Source organism: Erpetoichthys calabaricus, chromosome 1 (genome assembly GCF_900747795.2).
Source record: "Erpetoichthys calabaricus chromosome 1, fErpCal1.3, whole genome shotgun sequence".
In the NCBI taxonomy this organism is placed as follows: domain Eukaryota; kingdom Metazoa; phylum Chordata; class Cladistia; order Polypteriformes; family Polypteridae; genus Erpetoichthys; species Erpetoichthys calabaricus.
This window is the reverse complement of record NC_041394.2, coordinates 158370317-158393185: the sequence shown is the minus strand read 5'-3', so window position 1 is coordinate 158393185 and position 22869 is coordinate 158370317. Positions and strand designations below refer to the sequence as shown.

The window sequence follows — 22869 nt, the reverse complement described above, 5'->3', positions numbered from 1 at the left end:
AACATGGCCCAAGTAACATTTATAGTATTTACTCATATTTAAAGTTTTTTGTCAAAAATCTGTGTTTAAAGACATCCTTAGATGATAGCTTCCCACAGTACCAAGGGTCTCATGGCCCCTTGCCTCATTTTCATGTTCATTCTTTCTAAAGTGTCAATATTGTTCTATCAGTCATGCTTTTCATTCAGTCATTAGGAGGACAAAATTCTTCTAGTAGTTGTTAATTCAAGTTCAAGTTCAAGTAGGCTTTATTGTCACTTCAACCATATACAGTTAGTACACAGTGAAACGAAACAACGTTCCTCCAGGACCAAGGTGCTACATGCAACATAAATTTACAACATAAATTAACAGAAAAACTAAACTAGCTAACTAAGAGGCCTAGTTAGCTGGCTAGCAGAGACAAGACAGATTGACCTAACATAAATTACCTAACATGAATTACAGCATAAATCAACAAAAACTAACTAACTATCTAAGGAAGACTTTTTTAACCAGACAGCAGACAACAAAGTGCACGTGCAATGTGCAAACAAAAGCAACAAGTGACAGTGCGACAAAAACACAAACGTAACATAATAATATGGTGTTGTGGTGATGAGTTGAGGTAGTGGAGAAACAGTAAACATTCCTTAGTTTAGCAATGATATCCCAGGCAGCTAATGCTGCTCATTTGCTAAAGGTATTCCCTGCATGAGATGGGGTCTGCCATCAGCTGAGACTCATTTCTCTGGTACCCTCCACTACAGGGCTCTCCACATTTGCTCTGATAATTTTATTGTCCGGAAGCTTGTTGGAGGTTAGTCATGCTGTTTAATGAAGCCACATACTGCTTCACAGTACGATAAAAAGGCAGCATGATTTCCCTGTCAATTTTAAATAAGCTTAATTAAAAGAAATAATGTCTGATTTAAGTTAGAGTTGTTTGTAGTAATATTTCAAATAAGGGAATTAATCTCTGAGGCTTCCCATATATTTATATTGAATAAGTGTTTCCACCTCCACTTCCAGAAGCATCAACTATGAGTATTACAGATTTGTCTCTGAAATTCAAATAGACATTTTTTGTTAAAATTTGTTAAAAAATACATTATTCCACTAGACATTAATGCTTCATGATATCTGTTGTGATTTTCCACTGTGGAAGCTAGTTGCATTCAGTGCATTTGATGTGACTTGGCATTTTCTTTTTCTGCGCTTTTATTTTATTTTCTGCACAACTTATTCAAAATTGATTGCTAAATATCAAAACACAGAAGTTAGAAGTCTCCTGGGGCCCTCCTAGTAACCATTTTTATTAATCCAAATGGCATATATGAAGTTGCTAGTTTAATTATTCAGTATACTGTAGTTGACTTGGTGAAGTCTTCGGAGAGTTTCCCATTTCTTTTATTTCTTTGCAAAGTCAGTTCAACTTCTTTTTCTTCGAAAGCACCTTTATCAGTGATGGCAGTCTATTTCTTACATTTTACACATCTATAACACTTTTGTTTCTAGGCCCATCTGATCTATTCTTTTTGTTTCTATGTCCTATTCCATTTGCAATTAACAGTATGTCTGATAGATCCTCAATTGTTTTCACTTTATCTCTTTCTGTTATCTTCTACTTTGAAATATAACTCTCCATTTTTACATTTTTACTGGCTAACCATTTTGCTGCTATTTTATCTTGATTCCATTATGCCAGTTTATGTTGCATGCATTTTGTTTAATTGTCACTTATTCTTCCATTTTTCAGACATTGTTCCTTTCTCTTCCTTTCTTTTATATACATTCTCTCAGACACTTCATCGTTTTCAATACTGTATGCTGTATTACTGTATGCTTGTATTCTACATTTCTGGTTTTCCACCCTATTCTTAAAGGTGCACTGAGAACTGCCTTCTCAAACTGCTTGTTTTTCAGAATCAGCACTGCTTACATCAGTTCTATAATAATGCTCTTGCCTGATATTAGCTAGTGTACTTTTTCAGTTTGTTGAACTAATATGCAGCCATGCTGCTGATTCTCCTCTATTACAAGGGCTTTCCTGCTGTTAGTTTTTATTGCATAAAGACCACTCTGTCTCCTATTGTTTCTTCTTTGGTTATATCTGCCAACATCTTTGACATCCGTTACCCCCTTAGACTCCTCCATATTGACGCTCCTGATATTTCTTGATTTGGTGCTACCCCCAGCAGACCAAAGCATACAACAGTACATGAGCCATTGTACATTGGTGGAACATCTTTAGTCTGTTGTAATAATCCTCTTTTTTGCTTGAACTACTCAGTACATCATTGATTTCATATACTGCTTTACCAATAATGTGTACCACCCACAAACAGTTAATATTTTGTTAAGCCCCATTCAGAGTGTGTAAACTTGCAATGCATACAAAAAGAAAGGTCAATATATTTACACCTGAGATGTTACAAACATCCTATTTATTATAAAAGAAATCTAGATGAAAGACATGTATGTGAAAAATAGTGTTAAGTGTGTTATAGCCTGAGGTTTGAGTTGTATTTTTTTTTTATAATCTGGTAATGTTTTAAATGTTTTCTACATCAGATTCACTACTTTATATCTGATTTCTAGTTTACATAACTTCCCATTATGTTCACGTTGGTATAATATACATCTTTGTAAAAGTTTACCATCAGATCCTTCATATGATATAATCACTAATGTTAGAGTTGATCTGGATCTTTCATACAAAGACATGCTAAAGAGCAAATATATGCTGTTGGCAGGTCTGGAATAATCTAGCATTGGTGACAGGTTTTAAACATTAGGCTTTGCTGTGTACTACAAATGTGTAGCAGCATTACTAAAAAATGGTGTTCAGTTCCTAGTAGCCCCAGGAGTACTAAGCCATTGGGCAGCTTCAGGGGTTGCTGATGGAAACAAGGTATGGCGCAGAATTTTAAAGGGAGCCATAAGAAACTGGTGAGATCAGAATCATTGGATGTCTTTTTGTTTCAACACTTCACCCTGCCAGTAAATTACAAATACTATCACCCATTGGATTACAGTTTTTTCTGGAATGATTATTTTATCCTGTGCCTAGTGATACATGTGAATATTGTCTGTTTTAGAAAATGTCTTTGCCTGGGAAGCGCTCTCAATCATTATAAATGTTCACTTACATTGGCATTATGGCAGGGCAAAACTTTTCATTTCATTCAGGGGTCTGTTGACAGGGGTTTTCTTGCCAATCATCACCATCATTTGCATCTATTGGAAAGAACTCTTTGTGGACTTTGATGTGGGTGTTTATCATTTTATGCTTAGTGGTTTTTCATGCATCATTTGTTCTGTGTTAGTTAATCAATTATCGCTGTTGGGGTTATTTGGGTGGGATTTTGCATTTACAATACTTGTTTGTCTTTGCTTCATTATTTATTCAATATATTCTTTTTCAATTTGATTGATCTGTTGTTTGTGTACTTGTGTTTGTTAGGATGCAGTCTGATTCAAGGGTGTGTTCCTGACATCCCCAAAATAAAATAAATAAATCACTGTTTTAAAGACAGTGATAATGTCAGTGCCTCATGGCCGTCACATGTGAACTTATGTTTAATGTACATACGTTTTTTTTTAAGGCAGGTTCATGTGGCATAAATGACTCAACAGAAAAGCCCATGGCACACTTCTGCTATAGATAGGAAATCTTTCAAGGAAAACTAGAAATCCTACATCATTAATAACAGGTCTTGAATTGTGGTAGGATTGCAGAACCAAACTGTGGTCATATAGTATCTCATGATGTATAAAACTATTCTGTGTAGATTTCTACTTCAATCTGCCTACTATCCTTAGCAACAGACTCTAGATAGTTGTATGGAATTCCCAAACACAATAAAGACAACCAGGAAATACTGTTAGTCTTGCGTGTCCTGGGTTTTCCCTCAGCAGGCCTTGTCCCTGTAGAACTGACTCAGGCGGCATCCTTATCACATGCCCATGCTGACACTCCTCAGTATAGAAAGGCAGAAGGTTTACTCTTAGCCACCTTACAACTGTACGGTACCTAGCATGGAGATATCTGCTCACCCTCTCACAGCCTCTCCCATATATATCCACTACATCCATTAAACAGTGTCATCTCCAGACAGAGGAGCAGTTTCAGTGACAGACTGCTGTCACTGTCCTGCTCCACTGACAGACTGAGAAGATCATTCCTCCCCCAAACTATGCGACTCTTCAATTCCACCAGAGGGGGTAAACGTTGAACATTATTCAAGTTATTGTCTGTTTTTTTATCTGCATTTTTTTTTTTTTTTTTTTTTTATTACTCTTTAATTTAATATTTTTGCTGCTGGAATATGTGAATTTCCCCCTGGGATTAATAAAGTATCTATCTATCTATCTATCTATCTATCTATCTATCTATCTATCTATCTATCTATCTATCTATCTATCTATCTATCTATCTATCTATCTATCTATCTATCTATCTATCTATCTATCTATCTATCTATCTATCTATCTATCTATCTATCTATATAACAGCTTCTAAAGAATTCTGGTTCCACAGGCAGTGATGTGTGTAGAGACACATGCGGCTAGGTTCAATCTGTAATTTTCACTCTCTTACATAAATTCCCATTCTGCCAGTTCCTATGGCAAAGATACTAGCAGATACAATCACAGGTGAAAGACTGGACTATGGTTCCACTTTTTAAAGCTGATTCAATTACAGAAAACAGACACTTTCAAACAGGTAACAGTTTGACAGTGTGAGATAAATTTCTGGCAGCTGTAGGGAGGCGTGTGCAAAGTCACATATCTCATGCAAACTGGAAACTTACTGTACAATCTGTTTATTACCCGGCTGAGTTTTCTGTCCCAAAGAATGTAATGTGCTCCATAGATTGTTCACGGAGCACATTAGGGCTGATGAAGACATCTGTGAATTCTCTTAATTTCCAGGAGGAGAGAACTAGAGTCAAGTTTTTCATGTTTGTGGTCTGCTTTTAAAAGACTCCAATATTGTTCTTTCAAGTTCAAGAATAAAAGTGTTTAAAAGGACATTTCTGAGTATTCTTTGTGTAACTTATATATAAAATCTAATATCCATCTGTATGTCTATCCGCTTTTCATATGAGAACCTCTTAATGGATTTAGTTCAGGTTTTTTGTACAATTTGCTTGAACATTCCGGTTGATTTTGCGACTTCTGTCATAGTTCGCTTGCAGGAGCAATTTATTTTCGCTAATCCGAGACAGAGTCTGCGGGTCGTGGGGAGGGGAAAGTGTGATGTCAGGAGTGGGTAGCTGGGCAGGACCCTCCTCAGTCACGCACCAGCCTCCGTTCAAGTCAGTCTGCTTGTCACCACGTTTTGGAGCGTACCTTGCCTCCGCTTAGCTAGCGATACTGGTTTATTGATTTTTAGTTATATATGTAGTGTGTGTGTGTGTGTGTGTGTGTGTGTATATATATATATATATATATATATATATATATATATATATATATATATATATATAGTACTGTAGAGTCTTGCTTATCCAAACTTCGCTTATCCAACAATCTGTATTATCTGATGTCCCACCGCAAAAAAAAAAACAAAAAAAAAACGCATCAATCGGCAACAAGAACTGCAAGTTGCGAGCATGAGCGTAGTCTTTTTTGTTGCTAAGTTCATTTTTTCAGTTACATTTTTCTGTTGTTTTGTTGTAAAACATGATTACAGTGGATTATGTAGCTGGCCATCTCTGGCGTGCATGTTTGCGTGTGCGTGTCTCTCATGCGCATGTGTGTGCGTGCGTCTCTTTCTCACGCGTGCATGTGTCTCTCTCTCACGCGTGTGCGTGTGTGTGTGTCTCTCTCGTGCGTGTGTGTGCGTGCGTCCCTCTCTCGCACGTGTGTGTGTCTCTCTTTCTCTTGTGCGTGTGTCTCTCTCTCTTGCGTGTGTGCATGTGTCTCTCTCTCTTGCGCGTACATGTGTCTGTCTGTGTCTCTCTCTCGCGCTCTCTCTCTAATGCTGCACAGGGAATGCACAGGGAGAGACTGAACACGTGCGGAAACCATCGGCGCGCACAAACCGAAAGGGAAACTGGCTTGTTCCTATACCGAGTGTGTGGTCGTGCACAGAGGCAAAAGTTTGGCAAACTTTTTGGTCATAACTCGATTTGTACATGTTCAGAGATGTTCGTGAACTGAGGTTCCACTGTATTAAGCTCGTAATGTGTGAAATTATAACATAGTTTGACGTTTAATAGGCTTTTTCTTAACACCTCCCATTATCCGACATTTTCGCTTATCCGATGTTCTGCCGGCCCGTTTATGTCGGATAAGACTCTACTGTGTATATATATATATATATATACTGTATATATACAGTGGAACCTCGGTGCACGAACGCCTCGGTACATGTACAACTCGGTTTACGACCAAAAAGTTCACCAAACTTTTGCCTCGGTTCACGACCACACACTCGGTATACGAACAAGCCAGTTTCCCTTTCGGTTTTTGCGCGCTGATGATTTCCGCACGTGTTGCATTGTTCTCGGTCAGACGTGAACTGCTGAACTGCTGCAATGTAAGAGAGAGAGAGAGCAGGCAGGCTCGTGTGCTGATGAGAGATAGAGAGAGAGAACAGGCAGGCTCGTGTGCCGATGAGAGAGAGAGAGAGAGAGAACAGGCAGGCTCATGTGCTGATGAGAGAGAGAGAGAGCAGGCAGGCTCGTGTGCTGATGAGAGAGAGAGAGAGAGCAGGCAGGCTCGTGTGCTGAGGAGAGAGAGAGAGAGAGATCAGGCAGGCTCGTGTGCTGATGAGAGAGAGAGAGAGAGCAGGCAGGCTCGTGTGCTGATGAGAGAGAGCAGGCAGGCATGTGTGCTGATGAGAGAGAGAGAGAGAGAGAGTGAGAGCAGGCAGGCTCGTGTGCTGATGAGAGAGAGAGAGAGAGCAGGCAGGCTTGTGTGCTGATGAGAGAGAGAGAGAGCAGGCAGGCTCGTGTGCTGATGAGAGAGAGAGAGAGAGAGAGAGAGAGAGCAGGCAGGCTCGTGTGCTGATGAGAGAGAGAGAGAGAGAGCAGGCAGGCTCGTGTGCTGATGAGAGAGAGTAGGCAGGCTCGTGTGCTGATGAGAGAGAGAGAGAGAGTGAGAGCAGGCAGGCTCGTGTGCTGATGAGAGAGAGAGAGAGAGCAGGCAGGCTCGTGTGCTGATGAGAGAAAGAGAGAGAGAGAGAGCGAGCAGGCAGGCTCGTGTGCTGATGAGAGAGAGAGAGAGAGAGAGAGAGAGCAGGCAGGCTCGTGTGCTGATGAGAGAGAGTAGGCAGGCTCGTGTGCTGATGAGAGAGAGAGAGCAGGCAGGCTTGTGTGCTGATGAGAGAGAGAGAGAGAGCAGGCAGGCAGGCTCGTGTGCTGATGAGAGAGAGAGCAGGCAGGCTCGCGTGCTAGAGAGAGAGAGAGAGAGAGAGAGAGCAGGCAGGCTTGCGTGCTAGAGAGAGAGAGAGCGCGTGCAGCTGAGAGCGAGCCTGTACGGGCAGCTGAGCAGGGAGCCTGAGTGTTTGTCAGTGTTATTCAATGTTTTTACATTAGTTTACTATTACACTGTGCATTCTATGGTGTAATTAACTATATTTGTGCTTAAAAATATTTTAAAAAATATATTTACATACAGTTCGTATGGACTGGAAGGGATTAATTGTATTTACATACAATCCTATGGGGGAAATTGCTTCGGTTCACGACCAATTCGGTTTACGACCAGAGGTTTGGAACGAATTATGGTCGTGAATCGAGGTTCCACTGTGTGTGTGTGTATATATATATATATATATATATATATATATATATATATATATATATATATATATATATATATATATATATATATATGTAGTATTCTATTTGCACATCATGACATCATTTTAAGTTACCGTAGATACTCGCATATTAGTCGATCTCGCAGATAAGTCGAGTGTATTGTTTAAGACGAAAATTACGAAATTTGTTATGACCCGCGTATAAGTCGAGGGTAAAACTTGACAGCTATCAGAGATAGAGGGCGACAATCAGCTGTTAATGGCGACAAAACTCACTGTCACGTCACAGGCATTCCCTCTGTGCTTGGAGAAATGCTAGACTCGTTGACTTGGCAACTAATTCTTGCGTGTGCGTGAGTTGCGAAATGTAAACAAAGGCAAGATGGCGTAGATATGTCACAAGGGAGCGAAGCGAGTGCAGAAAAGAAAACACTCGGCAGACGATGTTTTGCACATTATCGCTGAGTCGGACTCTGATTTTTCAGAATCGGATTTTATTGAAAGTGATCAGGAATCGAGCAAGAGAGTGAGAAGCCAGCATCAGCTGATCGGACACCAGCCGATGCCGCGCCAGCTGATGGGCTGCCAGCTGAACGCATTCGCGCAGCCGATGCAGCTATGGCAAGGTTCGCGTGGGAGGAATACCCAGACATTGATCCGTGGGAGCCGAACTGGCTACCGGACTTCACAAGACTGCATAGCATGGCTTGCTGTTGGACACGACAGATCACCCGCTGCTGGACTACTTCAGGCTGCTCTCTCCTGATGCTGCTTTTCAGCCACTGTCAGACGAGACAAACAGGTAGGCAGAGAAATTTTTTGAATCGCGGGCTGCGCTTGCATCGCATTGATAGCGTGCGTTGCCTTGGTTCTTTTGATTCCAAATCTGGTTGCACGTGGCAGCTAATGGTATGTTTGTTATCCAAAACCTGCAAAAGCCAATGCTCAAATTCAAGTATTTCACAGTTTAAAGAATTATTTAATGAAATTAGAAAAAAACTAGCTAATTAGCAATAGTATTGCTGGCTTATAATTATTTCAAAGACCATGGGAAACGGCAGATGACCAGTGACTTAACACCGTGAAGCGTTGAGTGTACAATGTCATTACCCAAATTCTATGAACATTTGTGTTGCCCCGCGGATAAGTCGATCCTGTTTTTTTGAATGAATTTTAAGGCATAAATTTTTCGACTTATACGCAAGTATCTACGGTAATCTTAAAAGTAAGTTGAGAATGGCACACCTATTCTGGGTAGCGCTGCTGCCTCATGCATCAACCGTCCTATTACAGTGTTAACTGTGTGCACTGTGTATATTCTGCATATGTCTCCAGGTTTTCCTGTGAGTACTATGGTTGTTTTCCTCCCAGATTCCCAAAGGCATGTGGCTGAGGTTAATTGGCAATTCCAAAATGACCCCCTTTTAAGCATGAGTGTGTGCAACAGGGGGCACAGTGATATCCTGTCTAGGGCTGTGCCCTGTTGAGATAGGATTCAGTGCTGCATGCCCCTGAATTGGATTAAACAGGATTGAGGTTATTAAGACCAATAACACTATTTCCATTCTTGTTAGTAACATTTTTCTAATGTAGCTAGACTTTTTTCACATCCTAACTTTGGTTTCTTCCCTTTTCTCCTCTTCCAGTGCCTAATGAGGTATAGAAAGAACACACCCGCCATCTAGTGGCTGTTTGAATCATCAAGTACTTTATTGCATAAACCTGAACAGCGTTATGTCTAAAACAAGCAAAATGAAATGATAAAGTTGTCGTTAAATTCAGGTCAGTCAGTAGACTAAATCTAAAAATACCTTTACAGACACGCAAAACAAAAGGTGCATATGTGTGATTATTCTTTCTAATTCTTACTGGATTCTTAAAGCATTGATTTAGTCTGCCTTATCACAAGTCTTACTCTTTCTACAGTTTAGTCTCTTTCAGGCCCAGTGCCACATCAAAAAATGTGATGCCCTAGTGGCATCCTGCTATACTTATTTACTACTCTTACTTATTATTTGGCTGATGCCTTTATCCAAAGTGACTTACAACATTTGAGATACAGTTGGTTCCATTTGTTTTGTTTTTCCATTTGGAGCAAAGGCAGGTGAAGTGACTTTCTCATGATCACACAAATTCAGTAGAGAGATTTGAACCCACAACTTCAGGGGTAGAAGATTAAAGCCTTAACCACTATGCCACACTACCATTGTAGCACCATTGCATTATTAGAGCAGGCTACCATCAGCCTTACTGTAGCAAAGGGGCTCTTAACCTGATGGGTTTCAGGGGGTCTTTGAGGGTCAGATAAAAATTTAAATTAATATTCAATATACAGCCCGGTACTGTGGATTTAGAGTAGATGTTGTAGTAGTAGTAGTAGTAATGGTAGTAGAAAACGTAGTAGTAGTAGATCTGTTTTAATTTGCTCAAGGGGATTATATTTCATAATTTTAATGAGTGGTCATTACTTTTTGCATAAAAAGGAGTGTTTTTTTAGATTGTTTACTTTAAACTTTAATAATACTTTGTGTATGTCATATATGTATGAGACAATCAAATCTCGATAAATAAAGTACATTATATTCATTGCATGCAAAGTTGTGTTTATGTGAATATTTCTGGGGATGGGGTCCATAGCATACATCAGGTTATTAAAGGGATCTGTGACTCAAAAAATGTTAAGAATCACTGCTGTTACAGCAGTTCCTACATAAATTATAAGAAACAAGATAACACCCTGTCCAGGCTCCACAGAAGAGGACAGTGTCCAACCAGGGTTTAAGTTTGTATCTAAGACGTTGAAGACATTGATTATTTAAAGCAATGTCACATTAGGTAATGATTTCATTTTTGGTTATGCACAGTGTATGTGACCATACCACAGCTAATTTAAAAGCGATAGGTAGCCATGTGCACCATAGCATATTACATATGTATACCTGGTAAATGTTCTTGGAGGAGATTTAGGTTAAAGAATTTTCTAGCAGAGTTTTTTAATATTGATTCACAAGTTACCTTTTACAGACCTTTTATTTCTCCTAGGGATTAAAATGGCTTAATAGTGATTAATGTCTCACTACAATAAATGCCTGCTGTGTGTTTGTGTGCCTTTTTTTGGCTGTTATGCAGTTTTGTAAGTAGGCCAACCTGTCCCAGAGGATTGCAGTGCTTATCATCTGAAGGTGCAGCTCATGAAAGTATTTTACTGCTTCACTATTGCTGCTATACCAGGAAATGTTTCAAACAACTTCCTTTTTCTACTGCAGCTTTCCAGTTTAAGGCTTAGTACCGTATTCACCTTCTCTCTCTCTTTTTGGTTTTATCTGCAGTGCGTACGAAGCAAAAAAAGACACCACTACTATTGCAAACACTTCCTGGCACCCAATGAAGTCTCCAGGCAGCGTTTCCCCTAGTTCCAGATTCCGGCAAAAGAGTTCCAGTGACAGGCTGTCTTCGGCGGCACCCAGTGGAGGCACAAATCTGTCACATACTCTGTCTGCTCCTGATACACCCAGACCCATGGCAAATGGAATGTTAGCGCAGCCAGAGAACCCAGCAAACAATTCCCCACCACAAACTTCTGAGAGAACCACAGACTCAACTTTGACCTCTGAAGACAGCAGTATTGTACATGGGGGCAGAGGGGACTTTCCATTACCAGCGGAAAACAGCATTTGTTCAACATCGGAAGAAGAGACTGTACTACCCTTGACAACAGTCTGTGAGGAGAGTGTGGCTCACAACAAGAAAACCAAGAATGACATACAGCAGGTGATGGAAATCAAGGTAAGACACATTAGGGCCATTGGCAAATAGACCCTTCAAACAGTGATGCTCAGTTTCTAATGCTTGCAATTTCTTAAACATACAATGAGCTTAATTGTATTTGTTTATTATTAGTTGGGACTTGAAGCTTGTCATTTGTTTCTGACTCACAGTTGACACAGAGGAACTGTGCTTCCTTATTAAGATAACATTGTTACCTATCAATACAAAATTTTTATTTTTGTTAAATTAGCCCTGTTGCAAAACTGAGGGCTCTTCTCAATCTGGCGTATAGTGTACATGCTATAGTCTCTGAAAAGGAAGGGCATCTACTAAATATTCAGGTAGACTAACCCCCCTTCTAAAGCTGTTCTGACAGCATAAAGAGTTCTGTATCACACTAGCAAAAGTAGTTATGGGGAGTATTAGTCCAATTAGAAATGAACAGCATCAGTGGTTCTTCAGCTGAATGAAAATTAATTTGGTATGTGCTTGTTATGTTAAGCAGAAACTCACTGATACAATTAGTATAATTAGTATAAGCTAATAGGCAGGAATGTGTTATTGTTTAGAAAACATACAGATGTCTAAAATGAAGAGGATTTTCAACAAGGTGCAGAAGAGGACCTTTGTTTTTGTTACTGGTGTGAGTTCTCAGTGTCCTGAATGCCATACCCTCCAGCCTCTTTATCCAGATTATGTAGATTTTCATTGTGATTATCTTGGTTTTCATTTTAAAGATTTGAGGGGAGAGGGCAGAAAAAGGCCATGCACTACTTTTGTAATGCATCACCAATACAGGAAGTGCCCTTTAGCATTTAGACTTTTGTGAATGAGAAGTACAGTGAGCCATGGTATAGTTGCTAAACATTTTTTTCCATTTTTTCCATTGCTCTTGATTGTTTAGTAGTATGTAGACCAATTAACGTTTTGCCATTTTAATAATAATATTATTATTATTATTATTAATACATTTTATTTATACAAGGCGCCTTTCAGAGAACTCAAGGACACCGAACAAACAATAAATAAATAAATAAAAGACACAATTATAAACAACTTAAAACATCAGAAAATCTAAAAATTAAAACCAAACAAAACCACTATAATCAGGAGGAAAAAGAAAAAGCCATTTTAAACAGATGTGTTTTAAGTTTACATTTGAAGGATGAATAGGATTTGATATTTCGGAGATCCACAGGTAATGAATTCCAGAGCTTGGGAGCAGAACGGCTGAAAGCTCTGCTCCCCATGGTGGTTAGACGGGCGGGAGGGATGGTCAGTTGGGTGGACGAAGAGGATCTAAGCTTACGGGATGGAATGGCAACATGAAGACAGATATGGCAAAAGGTCAGACAGATATGGAGGGACGAGGTTATGGATGGCCTTAAATGTTAATAGCAGAATCTTAAAATCAATACGAATCAATACGAAACTTGATCGGGAGCCAATGAAGCTGCTGCAAGACCGGAGTAATATGGTGAATAGATGGGGTTCGAGTGATGATACGTGCTGCAGAATTCTGGACTAACTGAAGCTTATGAAGAGATTTATTAGGGAGACCAAAGAGGAGTGAATTGCAATAGTCCAGCCGAGAAGTGACAAGACTATGAACAAGAATGGCAGTGGTATGAGGAGTGAGGGAGGAGCGAGGGAGGAGCGAATGCGATGAATATTACGTAGGTGGAAGTAAGCAGACCGGGTGATGTTATTAATGTGATATTGGAAAGATAGAGTACTGTCGAGGATGACACCCAGACTCTTGAACTGAGATGATGGGGAAACAACAGAGTTATCAATAATAAGAGAAAGATTATTGGTTTTGGATAATGATGATTTTGAACCATTGAGGAGAACCTCAGTTTTGTCACTGTTTAATTTAAGAAAATTCGAAGAAAACCAGGATTTAATTTCAGCAATGCAGTCAATAAGCGAGGGTGGTGGAAAAGAGTAGGTGGGTTTACCAGCAAGGTAGAGCTGGGTGTCATCAGCATAACAGTGAAAATTAATGTTATATTTGCGAAAAATATTGCCAAGGGGAAGAAGGTAAATAATAAAAAGAAGAGGCCCCAGGACAGAGCCCTGGGGCACACCAGAAGTAACAGCGGTGGGTTGCGATGTCCAGGTTTTAAGCTGTATGAACTGAGTGCGGCCTGAGAGGTAGGATCTAAACCAATCAAGTGGAGTGTGAGTAATGGCAATCAAAGATAATCTATTAAGGAGAGTGGTATGACAAATAGTATCAAAGGCCGCACTCAGATCAAGGAGGATGAGAATAGTGATTAGACCAGAATCAGCAGCCATAAGGAGGTCATTGGTAATTTTAACAAGTGCCGTTTCTGTACTATGAAGGGGGCGAAAACCAGACTGGAACTTTTCATATAGATTATTGTGAGATAAGTGGGTGTGAAGTTGGATAGCTACTATTTTTTCAAGAATTTTGGAGATAAAGGGCAAGTTAGAAATAGGGCGAAAATTATTGAAATTAGTAGGATCAGCACCAGGTTTTTTTTAGTATTGGGGTTATAGCAGCAGTTTTGAAAGATGAGGGAATAATACCAGTAGTAAGAGAAGAGTGAATGATGGCAGAAATGAGAGGGACTAGAGAGGGGAGGCAGGCTTTAACCAGAACTGTAGGCAGGGGGTCCAGCTGACAAGTAGATGACTTGGATTTGCAGATGAGATTTGAGATTTCAGAGGAAGTGGGAAGCTGGAAAGAAGAGAGAGTGAATAGGCGAGTGTAGTTCAGAAGGAATACAGAGAGGATCTGGACCAAGGTGCTGATGTATCTTTTGGATTTTCTCATTGAAAAAAGACATAAGAGAACTGCAGAAAGCAGTTGAGTAAAGGTAAGATTGTAAAGAGTCTGGAGGTTGTGTAACATTATTAAGTAAAGAAAACAAAGACTTGGTGTTACTTGTATTTCGAGTAATTAACTGAGTGTAATAAATAGATTTGGTTTGAGCTATACAATCCTTGTAATAGAGAAGATGATTTTTATACATCTCTTTGTGGACAAAGAGTCCGGATTTTTTAAACAACCTTTCAAGTTGCCTGCCCTTAGCTTTCAGAAGCCAAAGTTCAGGCGTAAACCAAGGGGCAGAAAAAGAAAAAGAAACAGATCGGGTTTTTAGCGGAGCCAGAGAATTAAGAATTCCATTAAGACAAGTGTTATAATATGAGACCAGTTCTATGGGAGTGGATAAATTATAAAAGTCCATTTGGGAATCAATTCTATTAGACAGCAAATTCAAGTTAATATTCTTAATATTGCGAAAGGCTATGAGACGTGGAAGCTTAGGAACAGAAAAGGTAAGTTTGGCATTGAATGAAAGGAGAAAATGGTCGGTTATAGTGAGTTCATCTGCTATGAGATCAAAAGGAACAACACCAGAGCAGCTGATCAAGTCCAAGATATGTCCTTTACAATGGGTAGGAATATCAGTGTGCTGCTGGTATCCAAAACTCTCCAGGCAAGATAAAAAGTCTGTGAGAGGGATATTGATATTGTCCAGATGTATATTAAAATCCCCCAGCAGAATTATATTTGGAGTAATTACAGATAAATGGGTAAGGAAGGTAGCAAGATCGTTCAAAAAATTGTTGTTTGACTTAGGAGGACCGTAGACAGTTGCAATGATGGTAGGAACTGGCCCAGACAGTTGACACACAGTCGATTCAAAAGAGCTAACAGCAGGAGCAGACAATGGCAGGACTTTCCTCTTCTCTCGATAAATTATCGCGACACCTCCTCCACGGCCAGAGGCATGGGGTTGACAAGTGTAAACAAACCCTGGGGGGGGTGCATTCATTAAGTTGTGAAAAGTCTTGAGGTTGCTGCAGTTAAACAGAGAAAGTCAAACTTACGGTCAATGAGGAGATCCTGAATGAGATGTCCCTTGCTCGTGAGTGAACGGATGTTCAGTAGACCAAAGCTGACAATGTTGCTGTCGCATTTGACAGTGGTGTTAGTTGACCGAGCTAAGCTGGCCAACACGCTATGGTCAGTGTTCCTATCTGTGTTATGTGGAGGGTGCCGAAAATCAGACCAAAAGGAGTTAATTCCTTTTGAGACATCCGTTTGGAATCTCCGGCGGGACCCACGGTGGATGTATCTCCGACGAGGATGAAGTATGACGTCCGGGTTGAAATACAGCACCGACAGCAGAGGCACAGACTGGAGAAGACGCAGTCGAAGAAGCTCAGCAGCTGGGTACTGGAGGAGGCCAGTCGCAGGTTGGATAACGAGCGACAAAAGACTCCAAACAAACATTAACCAGGCGAATATCCTACCAGTCCACATTGTAGGCGAGGAGGCCACAGGCAGCTCAGACGTCCAGAGAATAAGCCAGTAAGTTTCAAACGAAACGGAGGTTAGGCTGAAGCTAAATGCATATACAGCATATACAGCCACGCAGAGATGTCAGCAGAATGGCAAAAAATACCATCAAAATCACTAGTCTAGCAAAATCACATAGTCTAGTTACCGGCGAGCAGCGGCGACCAGTCCCGCCAGTGTTCACTTAAACCGGAAATCCTGAGGCTATAATTCAATTTTGGATACATATTGGAATCACCTCCTATGTTAGGCCTCAAAGAGCGGTGCAGCAGTCTACACAAAGATGTCCAGACATCCATTTTCCCTTGCCTCTTTTTCCAACGGTATATACTAAGGCTTTTCCAGGCCAGTTGAAAGATATAATCTCTCTAGCATGTCCTGGGACTGCCCCGAGGCATCCTGCTGGTTGGACATGCCAAAAACTTTCCCATCAAGACATCCAGGAGGCATTCTAATCAAATGCTCAAACCACCTCAACTGGCTCCTTTTGATGTGGAGGAGCACCAGCTCTGCTTTGAGCTCCCCCATAATGCCTGTGTTTCTCACCCAATCACTAAGGCTGAGCCCAGACACCCTGCTAGGGAAGCTCATTTCTGCCACTTGTATCCACAACTTAATTCTTTTAATCACTACCCTAGCTCCAGACCATAGATGACGACAGGGGCACGGATTGACCAATAAATCATGAGCTTTGCCTTTTTGTCTCAGCTCTGTTTTTTCAATAGCCAGCTGATACAATGCCCACAAATCTGCAACTGAGAACACCGCTCCAGTCTATCCATCAATCTCTTGCTCCTGTCTTTCCTCAATTGTGAACAAGACCTTGAGATACTTAAACTCTTCTGTTTGAGGCACCAGGCCATCCAAAACCTGAAGAGGGCACACCACCTTTTTCCAGCTGAGAACAATGTTTTCAGACTTAGAGGTACTGATCCTCATCCTGGCCACTTCACACTTAGCTGCAAACTGCCTCAGTGTGCATCTGAGGTCACAGGTTTATGGACCAATAGGACCACACTATCTGCAAAAAGCAGAGGCACAATTTTGAGGTCACTGAACTGGACACCCTCCACTCCTTGGCTGCATCTAGAAATTCAATCCATAAAAATTATGAACAGAAGTAGTGACAAAGGGCAGCCGTGGGGGAGTGCCACACTCACAGGTAATGAGTCAGACAGACTGCTAGCAATGTGAACCAAGCTTTTGCTCTGGTTGCGCAGGGACCCAAATTACCTTCCCACTGTTCACCCAGAGGTTGTATGCCTTTTCCAAGTCCATAAAACACATGTAGATTGATTGGGAATACTGCCCCGAATGCTGTAGAATCCTTGAGAAGGTGAAAAGCTGGTTCAGTGTCCTGCCATGGGAACAAAATCTTCATTGGCCTTCCTGGATCCAAGATTCAACCAACAGCTGGACCCTTCTTTCCAGAAACCTTGCATAGGCCTTCTCAGAGAGGCTAAGGAGTGCAATTCCCCCTAAACTTGTAACCCTCCAGTCCCCTTTCTTAAAGATGACAACCATCACCCCAGTTTGTCAAGCCGGAAGCACTTTCCCCAATCTTTATGAAGTGTTGAAGAGGAGCCAAGACAGCCCAACAGCATCAAGAGCCTTCACGAACTCGGGGAGAATATCATCCACCCCTAGAGCCGTGCCACCAAAGCGTTTTTTTAAATACCTCGGTGACCTCCGCACCAATGATGGGTGAGTCCACCTTCAAATCTCCTAACTCTGCTACCTCAAAGGAAAGTATGCTAGGTAGGATTTAGGAGGGCCTTCCTTTGCCTGAACATATCCACATTCGAGTTTAATAGCACTCCGTGCCAGCTGTACACTGGATGGGTGAAGCACTGCTTCCCCCTCCCATGTTGTCTGACAGTTTGCTAGAGTCGCTTTGAGTCCAACCAAAAGTCAATTTCCATTGCCTCACTGAACTCTTTACACACCCAAAGAGAAAGACAAACAGAATAAAGCCAGCAAGCACACATTTAAGATAGAAACCCCATGACTACAAAGGTTGTCCTTTAATAATACATTTTGGAGTCTTTAGTTTCCCACATGGAATTCACATGAATGTTTCCGTTTAGAGGTGTGTTATATCTGTGTCTTTTACAGAAAATTCACAGTCAATATGGTCAAGTCTACATGTACACAAAAATTTGGAAGTATGTATTCAGCTGTCCAGATGAGCGGAATTGTAGAGTGTATATAAACTGTTAGTAGACCTACTTGAAACCCCAGGGTTTCCTCTCAAAGCTGATTTTCTTTGTGAACCTTATAGAGTAGTATGATTAGGACTAAATGTGAAACTTGTTTCATTATTGATATAAATTACTTTCAGTGTTGTTTACTGTAACAGGTCATTTATAAGAATTTGTTATTTAAACTAACTTCACTGATGGTCATCAGGGACTATTTTCTCTTGACTGTGAGCATTAGATGGCATCAGCAGCATTTGGATGCCATTTTGTCTGTGCTAGAGGTATCTGTCTGTCTGTCTATCATAGTATCTATGTAAACTGTTTTTCCATCATAAAGTAAGTAGAAATTATATTTTAAGATTTCTGCTTGTAAGATACAGGGAGCTATAAATGAAATGTTTCTTCCTCCCACATGTATTTCCTTTTGCCATCATGGGTGTAAACACTGTCAAGAGAAATGGCTGTAACATTAATAGATCAAAACCCAGCTTGCCTCCTACACTCTGTGGTTTTAAAAAAGTTCTTTTTTAATCCAGAAAGGTAAAATATGATCAAATCTGTCAACCAGTATGTTAAATAGTAATTTTTATAATATTGTTTGTATGTAATGTTGTAACAGAGTTTAAAATCTGCCTGATGAGCTCTTGAATCAAGCAAGGTACAAAGTTGTAGTTGATTCATACTGTGATTATCCACTTTTTTGTTTGCCACTTTCTTTTCATTGCCATGATCTTCATGGAAAACGTTAGAACAAGGTGAAATAGTTTGTTTTATGGTGTTTTGTAAGTTCTGAGAAGGAATACAGCTTACAGTGCAGGATCTCAATTCACAGTAAAAAAAAATGAACTTAACAAATATCAGCTTCTGACAGCAGGATCTAGTAGTAGAGGTGCATTTTCTTTATAATTTTTTTCTTTATTTTCTTCCTTATTGTAAATGTAATTATTATATTTTTCTGTAATTTTGGATAGCATAGCAGAATTTCTTAAAAGTAAATCTCCTATCTCCACCAAAAGTAAGACAATTAACATAACTTGGTTATTTGATGCATAAGTACTAAATAGGTTAAGTCATTATATGTCTTTAAAACATTTACATTTATTTAAATTCCCTTTGCTGTTTTCTGATGTTTGGTTTCTGATTTATAAAACACATTTAATCTCTAGTGCTAAATTGTTTTTGTATAGACATGGTTATTACAAGAAGCACAAAGTAAAAGTATAAATGCCAAGGAGTGGTGAGAAGTAGGTAGTTGGTAGGCAGTAAACATTTTTAATGGAATATGTGATGGTAGTTAAGTTTACTGGTGACATTAAACTACTGGAATTAGTTGATAACCTGAAGTAAACAAAATGGTTACTGTACATGTGACTCTAGACAAATATTTATAGTTGGGTAAATAAAAAAGGAAGACAGATGGGTAAATTAATTCAGTTCAATTTATTTGTTTGGCACAGAAAGTAAAAATATGTACATATTATTTTACAGTGGGGGAGGCGCAAACCTAGTAGATTACTATGTTAGTGTCTTAGTTAGATTGGTCACTGGTCAAAACTACAGTGGACAGTGTACAAAAACAATGAAGAAGGGCTAATAGGATGTTTAATTACTTATATTGACTATATACCAAGAGAGGGTATGCTTCTTTGAACAAAGTAATTGTGAACCCTTTTTTAAATAGTATGCCCAATCTTAGACACTGTACCATAAACAGACATAACAGTGTTCGAGAAAGTCTAGAGATGAGCTGAGAGAGTGATGCCAGAACAACAATCTGTGAAAGAATAGAAAAGATATATCTTTTAAGTTTAATTGGTTCAAGATTAAGAGATGGCATGATAGATGTTTTTCACATTATGAAGGAAGTTTGTAATTTAGATACAAGCTCACCACAGATGAAAGCTGGTAAATTTTCTCACAGATATTCGAAGGTATTTCCTCTCATTGAGAAAAAAACTTAGAATTACTAAGTAGTGTATTAGGTAATATTACTGTACTTTGGATAATCCAGATTTTTTTAGGTGATTAGAGTTCCATAAGCAAGTTTGTGCTGAATGTCCTGTTCTGGTCAAAGCTTTTCTTATTTTTCATCTTGTAAAGACTGCCAGGATAATGTGGATGCACAATCAGGCACGAAACCAACAAATAAAATTGAAGGGAAATTTTTAGAAGGCTACTTTTACTTGGGGAGCAGTCAATTTGTATTTCCTATATGAGCAAGATGACACAAAGAAGTACCAGGAGGAAGATTCAGCTAGTTTAAATGAGAGGGTTGGGGAATAGTTCAAGGTCACTGGCTACGAAATGCAGACCCGATGCAGAAGATCAAAGAGCTATTAAACAAAACATGCCCACTGATTTCAGGACCGTTGATTGATTGGATGTCAACCACAGAACAGAATGTCCTCATTGAATCTATGAACATGAGGTGGCTTTGGCCATATGCTGCACAGATAGACAAGTAGGTAATGAGACTACTGATAAACAGATGCAGACAAAGATATTTGATTTTGTAGATGTGTCGAGGTAGCAAATATTCTTTTTTTTTTTTCTCACCCATTATGTGAAATCCATGACCATTTTCCAAAATATAGAAAATACATTTTACCTTATCAGAAAAGTGAAAGTGACTTTTTTAATCCCATCAATGGCAGAAATAATTAGAAATTAAGCAGTTTATATGTTCAGATTCTGCCCTTTTATTAGTTATTAAAAGTAATAAAGTATTTTTTTCAGTTTCTTATTAAAAATCAAAAATAAGCAGTAAGCAATATATTGATTAAATTAAAAAAAACATGTTTTGTCCAAGTTAGTACTGTATTTAAAGTGTTTCAGACTGAGGACCTATTTGCCAAGTAAAAGATATAGCAGACCAACTATGGCCAACACGGTCCCTTGTTAGCTTAATTCCACATTTCACAGATTGATCAAAATATGACTAAAGGTTTTTATTTGAAAAAATACCAAAATTCTAACCCTAAGCTAGATTTTTCATTTTAAAGCCCTAGATTTTATCCAGTGATTCATAGTAATTCCCTAGCCATAAGTATAAAATCAGACAGCCTGATAGGACTGATTTAGAAGTAGCAGTGCATGTCACCGGGCATATAAAATTGAAGGATTACAGTTCTCAAAGATGGACTCTCCTGATTGAATTCAAATATTAAATTTAAAAAAGAGACCTCCGTAGTGACTGGAGGAGGACTTAGTTTGAAGAAGTGTACAGCGAGAGATTAAGAGGATGTAATCACAACAAGAAGACAGAAGTAGGGCAGAAAGGAACAACACTGAACTAAAAGTTATATATATGGTAGTGTATTATTTTACATTTGCATATACTACTGGTAATATAGCAGTGTAAAGCTTACTATAGGAATTACAGTAACATGGAGTGTTGTCTGAAGTGAGTGCTGGCATGATGAAGGAGGCATGCATACTGTGTTCCTGTTGTTTAGTAATAAAGTTCTTAATTCTTGTTCATTAATCGTGTTGGTTCATTGTGAATCCCTTACAAATTCCCATGCTCAGCAAATTAAATTTTATAGGTACTGCCTCCAAGAAAATCAGGTGATGACCTGATTGTTGTTTTAGATCTGTGCCTCATGGACCTCATTTCATTTTGTAGTGTGGAACTGGAGGAGCAGCCAGGTAGTTATAAATAAATACTTATGTATATAATGAACTGATGTATTTGAATGATTTAAAAATCAATTTACTCTAGTACAATGACATGTCATCTTGCAGACCACATATCTAACACTCATGGACCACAGGTGGTTAGCAAACCACATTTTCCGAACCATGGACATAAGTTTTCCAACCTAGTTTGCTAAGAATGTTTTAGCTAACTTAGTTAATTAAATTGGCCCATTCATAAACTATCATCAGAAAGATTAAACATTACTTATTTTATGCAGACTTGTGATGCTTGGACAATTGTTAATTAGTGCCAGAAAGCCTTGTATTTGTTTTTATGGAATCCATGCAATACATTAGAGGTATTTAAACAGCATGAATTTCTATTTTGAGACCATCTGGCATCCATTTCACAGTGGTTGGTATAATGGCTTATTTAACAGTTATGGGCTTTGAGCTGGTGGTAGCGTTATTGTGCAGTTGCTGAACGTGCAAAGAAGTGATCAATTTTAAAAATGAGACCGCTTATGTAGTCAGTGCATGAATGTGGGATGGGGGAAAGAAGGAAAAAATTGGAATTGGAGAGTCAAAGCCAAGTTTTAATACAATAGTGCTAGTGTTGCCTATTAAATTATTACTAACTAGACAGAGCCCGTTTCGACAACGTAAGATAAAACGGGCACGAGTGGAATAATAAGTATAAGCACCACAAACCTGATATAGGTGTATTGAATGAATGCATAATTAGGCCTGGAGCTGTAGTCGAAATCGCCTTTCAGGCCTCTAGAGCTTTAATCGAAGTCGCCTTTCTCTTTGAATTTTTGTGGCCGTAAATCCGCCGCCTGCCGCGATGTTGGCCGAAGTCACCTTTCCCTTTGAATTTTTGCGGCCGTAAATCCACCGCCTGCTGCGATGTTGGTCGAAGTCGCCTTTCTCTTTGAATTTTTGCGGCCGTAAATCCGCCGCCTGCCGCGATGTTGGTCGAAGTCGCCTTTCTCTTTGAATTGTTGTGGCCGTAAATCTGCAGCCTGCCGCGATGTTGGTCGAAGTCGCCTTTCTCTTTGAGTTTTCGCGGCCGTAAATCCGCCGCCTGCCGCGATGTCGGTCTCATAAGGTTTTTCAGGCAGCTGCGCAGAAGGCGACTGCACATTCGGCTTTGGACGTGCGCAGAA

At 39.6% G+C, this 22869-nt stretch overlaps 1 protein-coding gene across 5 annotated transcripts in view; it reads left to right on the top strand.

Moving 5' to 3' along the window:
* Positions 1-22869, top strand: part of fgd4a (FYVE, RhoGEF and PH domain containing 4a) — a 334505-nt gene that overhangs the window by 239682 nt on the left and 71954 nt on the right. For all 5 annotated transcript variants that reach the window (XM_051920352.1, XM_051920345.1, XM_051920360.1 and 2 more), the window contains one exon: positions 11086-11542. In XM_051920352.1, the coding sequence (XP_051776312.1) occupies positions 11086-11542 (457 nt within the window). The remainder of the gene's footprint in view (positions 1-11085; positions 11543-22869) is intronic.